Genomic DNA, 12,523 nt, shown 5'->3' on the forward strand with positions numbered 1-12,523 from the left:
CCTGGGTAACTCACATGGTTAATTAAGTTTAGTGTACATTATGAAATAAAGTTTTAATGAATATTTGTTATATGAATTGGAATGTTTCTTTGTCTCCAGGATACCGACAGTGCAATGCCGAAGAATTTAGTTGTGCTGATGGACGATGTCTTTTAAATACTCAATGGCAGTGTGATGGAGACTTTGACTGCCCAGACCATTCTGATGAAGCACCTATAAACCCAAAGTGTAAAAGTGCAGGTACAGAAAATATATAATACTATGTTTATTCCAAAATTTGTTTTTTTAAGGCAATATTGTGACTCTGTTTTTTAGTCTCATATAATATTCAGTGAGAGGAAATGCAAATAATTAAGCATGTGATGCTTCTATTGATACCATGCAGGATCCTAGTAACCAACTTTGTTTTGGAGCTAGTTATAGAAGTGTAAGTCTGTGCCCCAAATATGAAGATTTGTGGCAATGAACCAGATGAATTCATCATCCTCCTCCTTTAAAGAGGTCATTTTTTCTTAATATATTATTTTATGTGAGGATAATTTCTTGTATGGACCTACTTGAAAATTTAATCATAAAAGAAATTGAGATTTACTGAAATAGAGTCAATATTATTCAAACTTAGGCAAAATGAAATAAGTTGCATATCATTTGAACAGAAATATATACATAGCCAAACTTGGTCTATTTTACACTTTACTATTTACTAGATTGAATACATAGTTATACATTTTAGAATAAACCCAATTACTTTTTTTTCCTCATGTAGTTTACATGTTAATAGGCATTCTTTTATCATGTATGGTAATGAGTAATGTTTAAATCATCAGATTGTGAGTAGCTGGAAAACTTGAACTCCTTTCTATAGCTATATTTGTGACAAATATGATTTACCGCAAGTATCTTTTTTATGCCTGGACTTAAAAATATCAATGTTATATATCCGGGAAGAAAAAGAACTTAGGAATATCTAGCTATTCCAGATTCTTAATTTTTAGTGACATATAATTTCTCGGAGACTTTTGGCTTGTGGGAAATGTCAAGCTATCATTACACTTTTGAACTCATTTTTCACAGTATAGATGAAGACAGAAATACTCCATTAATTTTAGTATAGGTGCTTATTTTGATTGTTAAATTTCAATGTAAAGCTAGATTTGTGGTGTGTTGAACATGAAAGTACAGTTTGCCCTTGATTTTCTTCATGTATAAAATATTACACTGAATATAAAGCATTTTATATGTACATATATTTACTATAATTTTTGACAGACAAGTCATCATATTTGTGAATGTATTCAACAATTGTAGTATAAAACAATGGCATGCTCTTTATGTTCCATCTGTTTTATTTTCTTTTTCCAGAACAGTCATGCAACAGTTCATTTTTTATGTGCAAAAATGGCAGGTGCATTCCCAGTGAAGGTCTTTGTGACAATAAGGATGACTGTGGCGATGGATCAGATGAAAGAAACTGCCATGTAAATGAATGCTTGAGTAGGAAAGTCAGTGGATGTTCTCAAGATTGTCAGGACCTTCCAGCCAGTTATAAGGTAGGCACGCATCAAAGACAGAAAATCATCTGACAGGTTAGAATTTGGGGCAATAAAAATGATGTCATCCAATATAGCTGTAAAACTTAAAGTCATTATAATATCATTAGTTAAAACTATTTAAATGGAGAGTTTCTGTATATGCAAACCATAATAATAGTGTGGTATATAAATTGTGAGAATATACTCATGGAGACAAAAAAATCAAAATGTTTTCTAATAAATGCTGATCATAAAGAAAAAAGCAAAGGATGACCAGTGTTTGAGGAAGGTACTGCTGTTAATAGCTGCATAAATGTTTATGCAACTCTCTTAAATTCCCGTTGCTTCCTTCGTTTCCCCTCTCATACATCCTTGAAGTGGAATGGGCTAATCATTTATGTACCACAACACTGGAGAATACAATATTTTTTCATATAAACAGGAAGAAAAAAAACAGAGCACATGAATTATTAGGACTGAGTGCAGGTACACTAAAAATAAATCATGCCTAACATTCTAATTGCTTTTGGTTGGTCCCATTTTCCTGAAGAATGTGATTCACTGACAAAATTGATTGACACAAATAGCTTTTGAAAACATCTCTGTTTCAATATGTTGGAACGGAAGATGCATACAAAAAATAATATTGAAGTGGTGCATTAGGTTAAAATCAATTATGTAAATGTGGGAAAACCTCAGTAAAAGCAATTCAGCTGGAAATTAGTGTTTTTAACTGGACAATAGCTCTGTATGAATCAGCAAAAGGACATGGCTTTTACGAACCACAGAGGCAGTCTAATCCAGTTAGGAGTAGTACAGAGTTCAGATTTGTTCTACTGAGTTCTGCGCTGATCAGAACATACCTGGGGTACTGTGCATATTTATGGACATGACACTTTAAGAGGAACCTTGACAAACTGTACTGTATCCCCATTTGTACAGCCAGTGGCATAAGGGGGTCTGGAAAACACACCTTTGGAAGAAGTTTTACCAAGAGAAAAATGGCTAGTCAGTTGTATTTAAATATATGAAGTACTGGAATAGGGAGCATACCTTTCTGAGTTGTTTCAAATGTTGGAAATAGGAGTTGGGAAGCAGATTCTGTATAAGAAAGACTTTTTGAACATTAGAATTCTCTACATTGGAATGAGTTGCCAAATTTCTCACATCTAAAAGTATTTCAGTTGGGACTAAGTGACTTTCTTTAAAAGATGCTAGAGAAAAAAAAAAGTGTGTATTACAAAGATGCTTCAGTTTTTCCTTGACAGCCTTGATATTCTATGACAAGTCAGTTCTATCTAATGGTAAATTCACCAAACAACAGCTCTTAATGTGATGAGTATATATGAGGTAATTAATTTTGGCAGTAAAGGTTTTGAAACCCAATGAAGCAGAAAAAATGTTATTGGTGATTTATGTACAATCAATATAGAAATGTTTCCAAAAAAGTCAGGGAATGTATTATAAAATTATTAAAGGTAATAGTTTAAATTTTGTCATGTTATAAATAATCTATTTTTATCATATAGAATGTATATCTATCCATCTGTCTGTCTAAAATTTAAATTTCAAAGTAGATTTGTGTTTATCCTGTGTATATTTTTAATCTGTCATAATCTTGGTGGTAAAATCTAAAAATTATAGAATATGGAATAGTCACCTTTTGACATAACATCAAAAGTATGGTGTAATTTTTTTTTTAATGCCTGCCTGTAAGAAATACTGAGTGCCCAGAGATTCCATATTTGGAAAACTAGTTTTGGTAGAAGTAAATCTCACCCAGAAAGCCATGATAAATCATACTATTTTAATTACTTTATAAGATTCCTCACAGAGAAATAATTGTTTATTGATACAATTATCAATTGTATTAATTGATAAATAATTGTTTATCAATTGTTTATTGATAATTATTGATAATTATATTTAAAATATAATTATATATTTTATATAATATATATATATTTATATATATATATTTTATATAATATATATATATTTTATATAATATAATATATAAATATATAAATATAATTATATATTTTATATATATATATAATTATATATATTATATTTAAAATATAATAATTGATAATTATATTTAAAATATAATTATTTTCTCTGACTTCTCTGAAGGAGTCATAGAATGAAATGAGAATTCTAGGTAAAAGAGACAAACTGTTTAATTATTCAAAAGGCAATGTGTATGATACCTGACAAAATTGCAGTGGATAATGTTCCTTAATATACAAACATGTCAAAACTAATGAATAGGGCTTCCCTGGTGGCTCAGTGGTTGAGAGTCCGCCTGCTGATGCAGAGGATACGGGTTTGTGCCCCGGTCTGGGAAGATCCCACATGCCGCGGAGTGGCTAGGCCCGTGAGCCATGGCCACTGAGCCTGCGCGTCCGGAGCCTGTGCTCCGCAACGGGAGAGGCCACAACAGTGAGAGGCCCGCGTACTGCAAAAAACAAACAAAACAAAACAAAAAACTAATGAATAAAATAAAACATCTACTGGGGGAAGCAAGACCAGTTCAAAAATGAAAGGATCTAGGATGAGAATCATAAATAAGAGATTTAAGCAAAGATTCAAAACAAATATTTTATATATTGTGTTGATATACATGTTATATTTATATTATGTATGTCATTTTAAAACATACATATAATATGTTATATTTCTGACAATTTATTTATAGGAGATTGAATAAAAAATGTTATATACAACAAAATGCTTATCTATTTTGGGAAAAAAGTGTTAGCTGGTGCGTTTCTCTTTTTCAGAGAATGGGGAAAACTATCCAGTAAACTATTTCTCATTACATTATCAGCAGAACATGACAACTCCTCCTTCAAATTCTGCAATAAAATGAAAATTGCTTATAAAAGCAAAATTTAGACCTTCTGGACTATGAACAATTTGCTGTAAAACAAATACAATTGATTTAACTATTCAAAAGGGAGTAATAACACTTAACTAAGCAAGAATCTTATTTGGATGGAATGGTAACTTACCATGTGAAAATAAATGTACTTTTGGGAGATAAATAAATTTTAATGTGTATAAGATAACCAGTATTTTAAAATATCACTAAAAAGCTGCAAATTTTTCTGAATGTAATAGGAAAACTTTGGATAGCTATATTTGTTTCTAGTAGCTATATGTGTCTCTATAAAAATTAATATAAATCAAGACAATTTGAAATAGTTCTTGATTATGAGAAATATTAACATGACATTGAATATATATATCTCACTTTCATAAAAATTTTTTTTTAAGTGAAAGTGAAACATTTTTAAACTTTTTTTTTATTAAATATAGATGAATCTCTCATCTCTCTGACACAAATGATTATTATTTTTTCATTCAATTTATGAATTTTAGGTTAGTAGAATTTCCCATAAATGCCTTTTAATTATTTGGGAGCAAAAAATGTTTTTGTTAAAACAAGGTTAACAAGACTGGGGAGGAAATTATCTTTTAAAAAAATCTTCTCTTTTAATAAACACATTAAAAATACTCTACACCTTAAACATCCTAATTTCATTTGTTTACAGAAATGTTCATTGCATTTGGTAAGTTTTACCTTCAAGAAATTAATTTTCCACAAATATGTTTTTATCCAAACTGACTAATATAGTAGTTCTATAAGCCTGACATTAGCCATTCAAAGTAATTTTCAGAAGCCGTATTAGAATTCGGACACTATTTCTTTTCATAGTACTCTTTTTGAGAGGAATTTAATGCATTCTATAAAATGTCCTTTCACCTGTCCTGAAGTGCCCCTTGAATTCAACTATACCCTGTGTCTGCTTATGTGTCTCTGGCTTCCACATGATCACATGTCTGATTTCCAGTTCTTTTCAGTGATATCTTTTTGTAGCTTTTCAGTTTTCTTTTTGAAAAATTTATTTATTTTTTTAAGTGTGGTAAAATATACAACATAAAATTTATCATTTTAACTACTTTTAAGTATATATTTCAGTGACATTTAGCATCTCTCTATTTTTTTTTTTTTTTTTGACATAGGATAAACACCAATTCCCCTGACTTCCTCATCAGGTAGTAGGATGAGTCTTCTCAAAAAAAGTAATATTGGGCTTCCCTGGTGGCGCAGTCGTTGAGAGTCCGCCTGCCGATGCAGGGGACACGGGTTCGTGCCCCGGTCCGGGAAGATCCCACATGCCGCGGAGCGGCTGGGCCCGTGAGCCATGGCCGCTGAGCCTGCGCATCTGGAGCCTGTGCTCTGCAACGGGAGAGGCCACAACAGTGAGAGGCCCGTGTACTGCAAAAAAAAAAGTAATATTGTCACAGGCTCAAATATTATGAGGAGAATTTGGAAAATTAAGTTGTGGATTTTGCTTTGATTTGCTGGCTTGCTAGTAGATTCTGGGGATTACAAAAAATTCTTTATAATTTTAGGATTATTATTGTATCTAATAATCTTAGGATTATTAGATAAATATTGGTGTAAATTGTTAAAGATAAAAGTGCCAAGAGCTTAAAGAGATTTGTTTCTTGTTAAAGGACTTAGAAAAAGATATTCAGGGCTTCCCTGGTGGCGCAGTGGTTGAGAGTCCGCCTGCCGATGCAGGGGACGCAGGTTCGTGCCCCGGTCCGGGAAGATCCCATATGCCGCGGAGCGGCTGGGCCCGTGAGCCATGGCCGCTGAGCCTGCGCGTCTGGAGCCTGTGCTCCACAACGGGAGAGGCCGCAACAGTGAGAGGCCCGCGTACTGCAAAAAACAAAAAAAAATAAAAAAGATATTCATTTATCTTTTGAGCACTTTCAGGTGAAGTTGATGCTCCTTCTCCTCCACATAATGAACACCATTTTTTGTACTTAAAAAAATTCTACCCCTCAATTAATTGTTTGCTCATTATTTAATAATAAGCACATATCTCTCTCTAATATTTTCCCAATAGATACAAAGGCTCAAATGTTTACTATGAATAATTCTTGAATACTAGTTTTTCTTGACAACTTAGAGTTCCTACCTAATTCACTATCCTATTCAGTACTCACAAGTTCTTTTATTCAAAGGCCACTAAATAGTCTTGGTGAAGGTTAACATGTTCACAATCATCTGGCCAATTATAGGTTCGTGTTGTATAATTATAATTCCTTATGCTACTTGACAGGGACTGAATATAAAACTGAAAGACCAATTACCGCCCCTTTTTATTTTCAGGAATGCAAAGACATATATGGTATGACATTGTACTGAGAACTGATATGCCAGTTAGTAAATATTACATAATCATTAGAGGGTCATATAGAACATGATAGAGATGCTGGAAAAAAAATGATTTGGTGATGCACATTGATTTAATTATGAAGGGGAAACTATGTTAATTTTATTATTTCTCCAGACATCATATTTGGTTAAGGACTCAGACCCTGCCAATAAATATTAATTGAGCCTTATTATTTGTTAAAAATTACAGAGAGAATCAGCTCTCCTTCTGGCTTTATCTACACAATTTCACCTTTGTGCCTCTGGGTTTCTCATGGGTTAACTAATAATAGTGCCTATATCATAGATTTTTGTTAAGACTCTAATGAAATAACATACGTGACAATATTAGTAATTCTCAGAGCTCCACTTAAGGGTTAATCCTTACGATTATTAAAGTCTTCTAAAAACACAATATAATGCAATAGAAAAAAAAAAAAAAAAACAGAAGAAGCTGATGGTTTAGTTTTGTTTTCCTTGCCATTCTCTAGCCAGCATGGTGTGCTGATTTATGTTGGTTAACTTTTGTAATCTTGTCAACCTCAGAAGATCAAATGATGATATTTGAGAGAATCCTTTTTTAACTTAAACTGTATGTAATATATGTAATTCTTATTAAAGTTTAACTTCTGGGGGACAGAAAGACTTGGCATTATCTATTATTAACTGATTTTCTTGCTTGAATCATGCTAAACGGATATCCAATAGCAAGAGACAGTGACAATGATATGAATTGATTATGCTTGTTTTTCATTCTCCAGTGCAAATGCTGGCCTGGATTTCAACTGAAGGATGATGGTAAAACATGTGTAGATGTTGATGAATGCTCTTTGGGCTTTCCGTGTAGCCAGCAATGCATCAATACATATGGGACCTACAGGTGCCTCTGTACAGATGGATATGAAATACAACCTGATAACCCAAATGGCTGCAAATCACTCTCAGGTATCGAATTGAACTTGTCCACTGAGTCAGCCTCAGTTACACATATGGATCTGATTTTGTAGCTATTCTTGTTGAATTCATTCCTCATTGCTGTTTCTAAGAAGTCAAAATTCTCCTCTACTTACCTTGATATGGAAATTTGTCACTCTGATATTGCATGTTGTCCACACACTGCTCTGTTTTTAGTACCATTCCAGTGTGGTCCTGTGAATTATTAAGTGTTTTCTAGATTTTGAGAACAAGTAAAAAGAACTATCTCTAGCACTGCTTCCTGTATCACAGGTTCTTGGGAGCAGGTTTGGCCAAGGCTATTAAAGAGCCTGTTGTGACAGCGTCCTAATATTTTTTTCCTTCTCCCCTACACCATACACACACTCATATATGTGTGCCAAGGAGAACAACGGGTCAGTAATAATAATAGTAATAATGATGACAACAATAACAAAAAATCAGGAATATAAGACTATTTGAATTCTTCCAGTGATTCAACAAGTATTATTAAACTTCTGTTTATTTCAAGCAGTGTGTTTGATTTGTGAATTAGAAAATTCAATAAAATATTAAAACAAATTATGATTCATCAGGGGAGAAAATCAAACTTATTAAAATGATACAAAGTAATATATAATAATAACTTAAAATGGGCAGAAAATGGTGCATAATATGTTTCTATTCCTCTTACTGTGATATTGAGTATAATCAATTAGATAGCATTGCCAGTTTCTCATATACATTTATGTTGAACAACATTTAAAAAACTAGATGTTTGGGCTTCCCTGGTGGCGCAGTGGTTGAGAGTCCACCTGCCGATGCAGGGGACGCGGGTTCGTGCCCCGGTCTGGGAGGATCCCACATGCTGCGGAGCGGCTGGGCCCGTGAGCCATGGCTGCTGAGCCTGTGCGTCCTGAGCCTGTGCTCCGCGGCGGGAGAGGCCACAGCAGTGAGAGGCCCGCATACCGCAAAAAAAAAAAAACAACTAGATTTTTCTCATCTACTTTCATAAAATAAATAAAAGGGATAGGAATTTAAAAGTTATTTTTTTAACTGGTTAAAATTATGCACATTATGGAGAAAAATAACTCTTTTCAGTTTTTCATTCCACTCACTTATTCTTGGAATGTCCGTCTCTGAGTAAATTTGTATATTATTTGGAGCCCATTGTTTTATTTGCCAGCCTACTTTTTTTTTTTTTTGCCAGCTCACTGCTTACTACATCATTCATTTAGTGACATGGGATAAGAAGAAAAGATAAAATCTAAAAACTAGTTAGTGTTTCCATTACTTTAAACTTTTCACAAAGGATTATGAAAAGGAGGTGAATGCTAATCATTTATTTGGGTCTTGTTACATCATGTATCCATGATATAGTGGTTTTCCATTAAAAGTAATAAATAGAAACTAATAACAATTTTAATATAAATATGAGTGTCCCTGAATAATAAATCTTTTGCTAAAGGGAGGCTAGATATTTTCCCCCAAATTTATTGACATATAATTAACCTATAACATTGTGTAACATTAAGGTAATACAGTGCATTCACTTGATATACTTATATACAGTAATATGATTACCATGGTAGTAGTAGCTAACATCTCCATCACTTCACATAATTACCACTTCTTTTTTGTGGTTAGAACATTTAAGATCTACTCTCTTAGCAACTTTCAAGTGTGTAGTACAGTGTATTTATCTGTAATCACAAGGTAGTGCATCAGACCCCCAGAACTTATTCATCTTCCAACTGAAAGTTTGTACTCTTTAACCAACATCTCCACATGTTCCCCACCATGCAAACCTTGGTAACTTCTATTCTACTCTGTTTCAATGAGTTTGGCTTTTTTAGATTCCACCTATAAGTGATATCATAGAGTATTTGTCTTTCTCTGTTTGACTTGTTTCACTTAGCATAATTCTTCAAGCACCATCCATGTTGTCTCAAATCGCAGGATTTTATTCTTTTTCATGGCTATACAGATCCCATTCATCTGTTGATGGACACTTAGGTTGTTTCCATGTCTCGGCTGTTGTGAATAATGCTACAATAAATTTGGGAGTACAGATATAGCTTTGATATACTATTTTCACATCCTTTGGATATATACCCAGGAGTGAGATTGCTGGATGGCAGTTCTATTATTAATTTTTTGAGCAACCTCCATTCTGTTTTCTGTAGTGGTTGCACCAACTTACATTCCAACCAAAAGAGCACAAGGTTTGTCTTTTCTTCAGTCACTGCCAACATTTATCTCTTGTCATTTTGGTGACAGCCATTCTAACAGGTGTGAGGTGATATATCATTATGGTTTCGATTTGCATTTCCCTGATGTTCAGAGATGTTTAGCCCCTTTTCATGTGCCTATTGGCCATCTGTATGCTTTCTTTGGAAAAATGTCTGTTCAGTTCCTCTGCCAATTTTTAATAGATTGTTTATTTTTTGTTATTGATTTTTATGAGTTATTTATATATTTTGGATATTAACCCCTTATCAGATATATTATTTGCAAGTATTTTCTCCCATCCCATAGGTTGCCTTTTCATTATGTTGATTGTTTCTTTTTTTTCCTTCTAAACTTTCCTTAATAGTCAATTCTTTTTTAAAATTAATTTATTTAGTTTTGGCTGTGTTGGGTCTCCATTGCTGCGCACAGGCTTTCTCTGGTTGAAGCAAGCAGGGCTACTCTTCGTTGTGGTGCGCGGGCTTCTCATTGTGGTGGCTTCTCTTGTTGCGCAGCACTGGCTCTAGGCACGTGGGCTTCAGTAGTTGCAGCATGAGGGCTCAGTAGTTGTGGCTCGTGAGCTTAGTTGCTCCACAGAGTGTGGAATCTTCCTGGACCAGGGATTGAACCTGTGTCCCCTGCATTGGCAGGCGGATTCTTAACCACTGCACCACCAGGGAAGTCCCAATTGTTTCTTTTGCTTTGCAGAAGCTTTTTTGTTTGATGTAGTCCCCATTGATGATTTTTGCTTTTGTTGTTTGTGTTTTTGGTGTCATAGGCAAACAGTCATTTCCAAGACCAGTGTAAAGGCGATTTTTCTCTATGTTTTCCTCTAGGAGTTTCAAATTTCAGGTCTTACAATTTAAGTTGTAAAGAACAGAACTGCCTAAGTACTGAGGTAGAACATGACTGATTAATAACATTTATGAATGTAGAACTATATTGATAGGAGGGCAAAGCAACTTTAACTTGAGAGACAACTCTTTTGAGTAGGGTTCTGAGTCTCTATTTAACCTCAACAGAAAGACTGGAATGATTAGAGGTGCTGCCATCACTGGTAGAAGGTGATGTCGAGCATCTGTGACACACATTTCTAATCTCTGACACAGAGTATGCTAAAACAGAGTATAGTGCCCTATGTATTATACATATACTGTAAAACTAAAGGCTGAAAGGAAGAAAGTAATAAGTTTGAACATAAATTTGAACATCATAATAATTCAAATCAAATAATTTGAATAATAATTCAAATAATATTATTCATAATAATAATTCAAATAATTTGAACATAAACAGGACAATAACTCTATAACAATAAATGATTTACAATAAAGTCCTCATTTAATCACGTAAAGTGGCTACCTTTTTCATTGTTTTTTTCTAATCTATGCTGACATTAAATTTGCTTACGAGGCATCTAAGTGTACGAATGCATCTTAGAAACAAAGATGTTTAAAAGGAGTTTGATCTTTACATATATGAAGCATGGTTAGATTATTTTTATTATCTTTCCTAGATTCTAGAACAAATAATATACTAAAGCATGTTGGACAAATAAGAAGGAAATAGACTCTTACTTAAGAGAAGCTTCCAGGCAGCTGAAAAACGTGTATGTAGGCAGTGAAACTCTTGGTTTTCACTGAAGTTATTCTGAGAGCATAAGCTGGTTATTTGATTATCAAGAAAGAATTTTCTGGTTATAGGAATGTTTAGCTGTACTGTAGGTTTCTAAGATAGGTGCAGATTATCCTTCTCTGAAATTCATTTAAAAATAAGATTTCTATCCTTCCCTCCACCCCTTTCCCCCTGGTAACCGTAGGTTTGTTTTCTACATCTGTGCCTCTATTTCTGTTTTGTAAATAAGTTCATTTGTACCATTTGAGAGATTGGGATTGACATGTACACACTACTATATGTAAAGTAGATAACTAGTAAGAACCTGCTGTATAGCACAGGGAACTCTGCTCAATACTCTGTAATGACCTATATAGGAAAAGAATCTAAAAAAAAAAGTGGATATATTGTATATGTATAACTGATTCACTTTGCTGTATACCTCAAATTAACACAACATTGGAAATCAACTATATTCCAATTTTAAAAAAAGGAACAACAAAAAATAAGATTTTAACAGCAGGTGTTTTCTACTAATTTCAAATAAATTAGATAATTTAATATTCAAGAAGACTGAGGGAAAGAGAGGGATTTGGAATTGTCTAGATTTTCTGTACTGCACAGGCATCTGCTTTCTTTTCATATTGTTATCAGTAGAGGTGCTCAGGAAGAATTTTTTAACCATTAATCTACCAGAGGGCACTGCATTTGAACTTGCATTGCTGTAGTAACTAAACTGAGACTAAGCAGAGTTGAAAACCATAAATACTAAAGTCTAATATGTTTCTTGTCTTGGTATTTAGATGAAGAACCTTTTCTAATTCTTGCTGATCATCATGAGATAAGGAAAATTAGCACTGATGGTTCCAACTACACACTTTTAAAACAGGTATGACATTTCCATGATGATTTCTTAGTATTTAATACAGTCACTCTAGATATGCATTAGAGCTGTAGCAATACCTCATAATTAGTA

At 33.5% G+C, this 12,523-nt stretch overlaps 1 protein-coding gene across 1 annotated transcript in view; it reads left to right on the forward strand.

Annotated features, from left to right (window-relative positions):
- LRP1B (LDL receptor related protein 1B) overlaps nucleotides 1-12,523 on the forward strand; it is a 1,467,083-nt gene that overhangs the window by 1,199,797 nt on the left and 254,763 nt on the right. Inside the window, exons 52-55 of the mRNA XM_027078335.1 lie at nucleotides 100-240; nucleotides 1,363-1,550; nucleotides 7,533-7,716; nucleotides 12,351-12,436. Coding sequence (XP_026934136.1) covers nucleotides 100-240; nucleotides 1,363-1,550; nucleotides 7,533-7,716; nucleotides 12,351-12,436 — 599 coding nt within the window. The remainder of the gene's footprint in view (nucleotides 1-99; nucleotides 241-1,362; nucleotides 1,551-7,532; nucleotides 7,717-12,350; nucleotides 12,437-12,523) is intronic.

This window comes from Aethalodelphis obliquidens, unplaced genomic scaffold (assembly GCF_003676395.1).
Source record: "Aethalodelphis obliquidens isolate GAN/ISIS:26980383/991018 unplaced genomic scaffold, ASM367639v1 scaffold2, whole genome shotgun sequence".
NCBI lineage: Eukaryota > Metazoa > Chordata > Mammalia > Artiodactyla > Delphinidae > Aethalodelphis > Aethalodelphis obliquidens.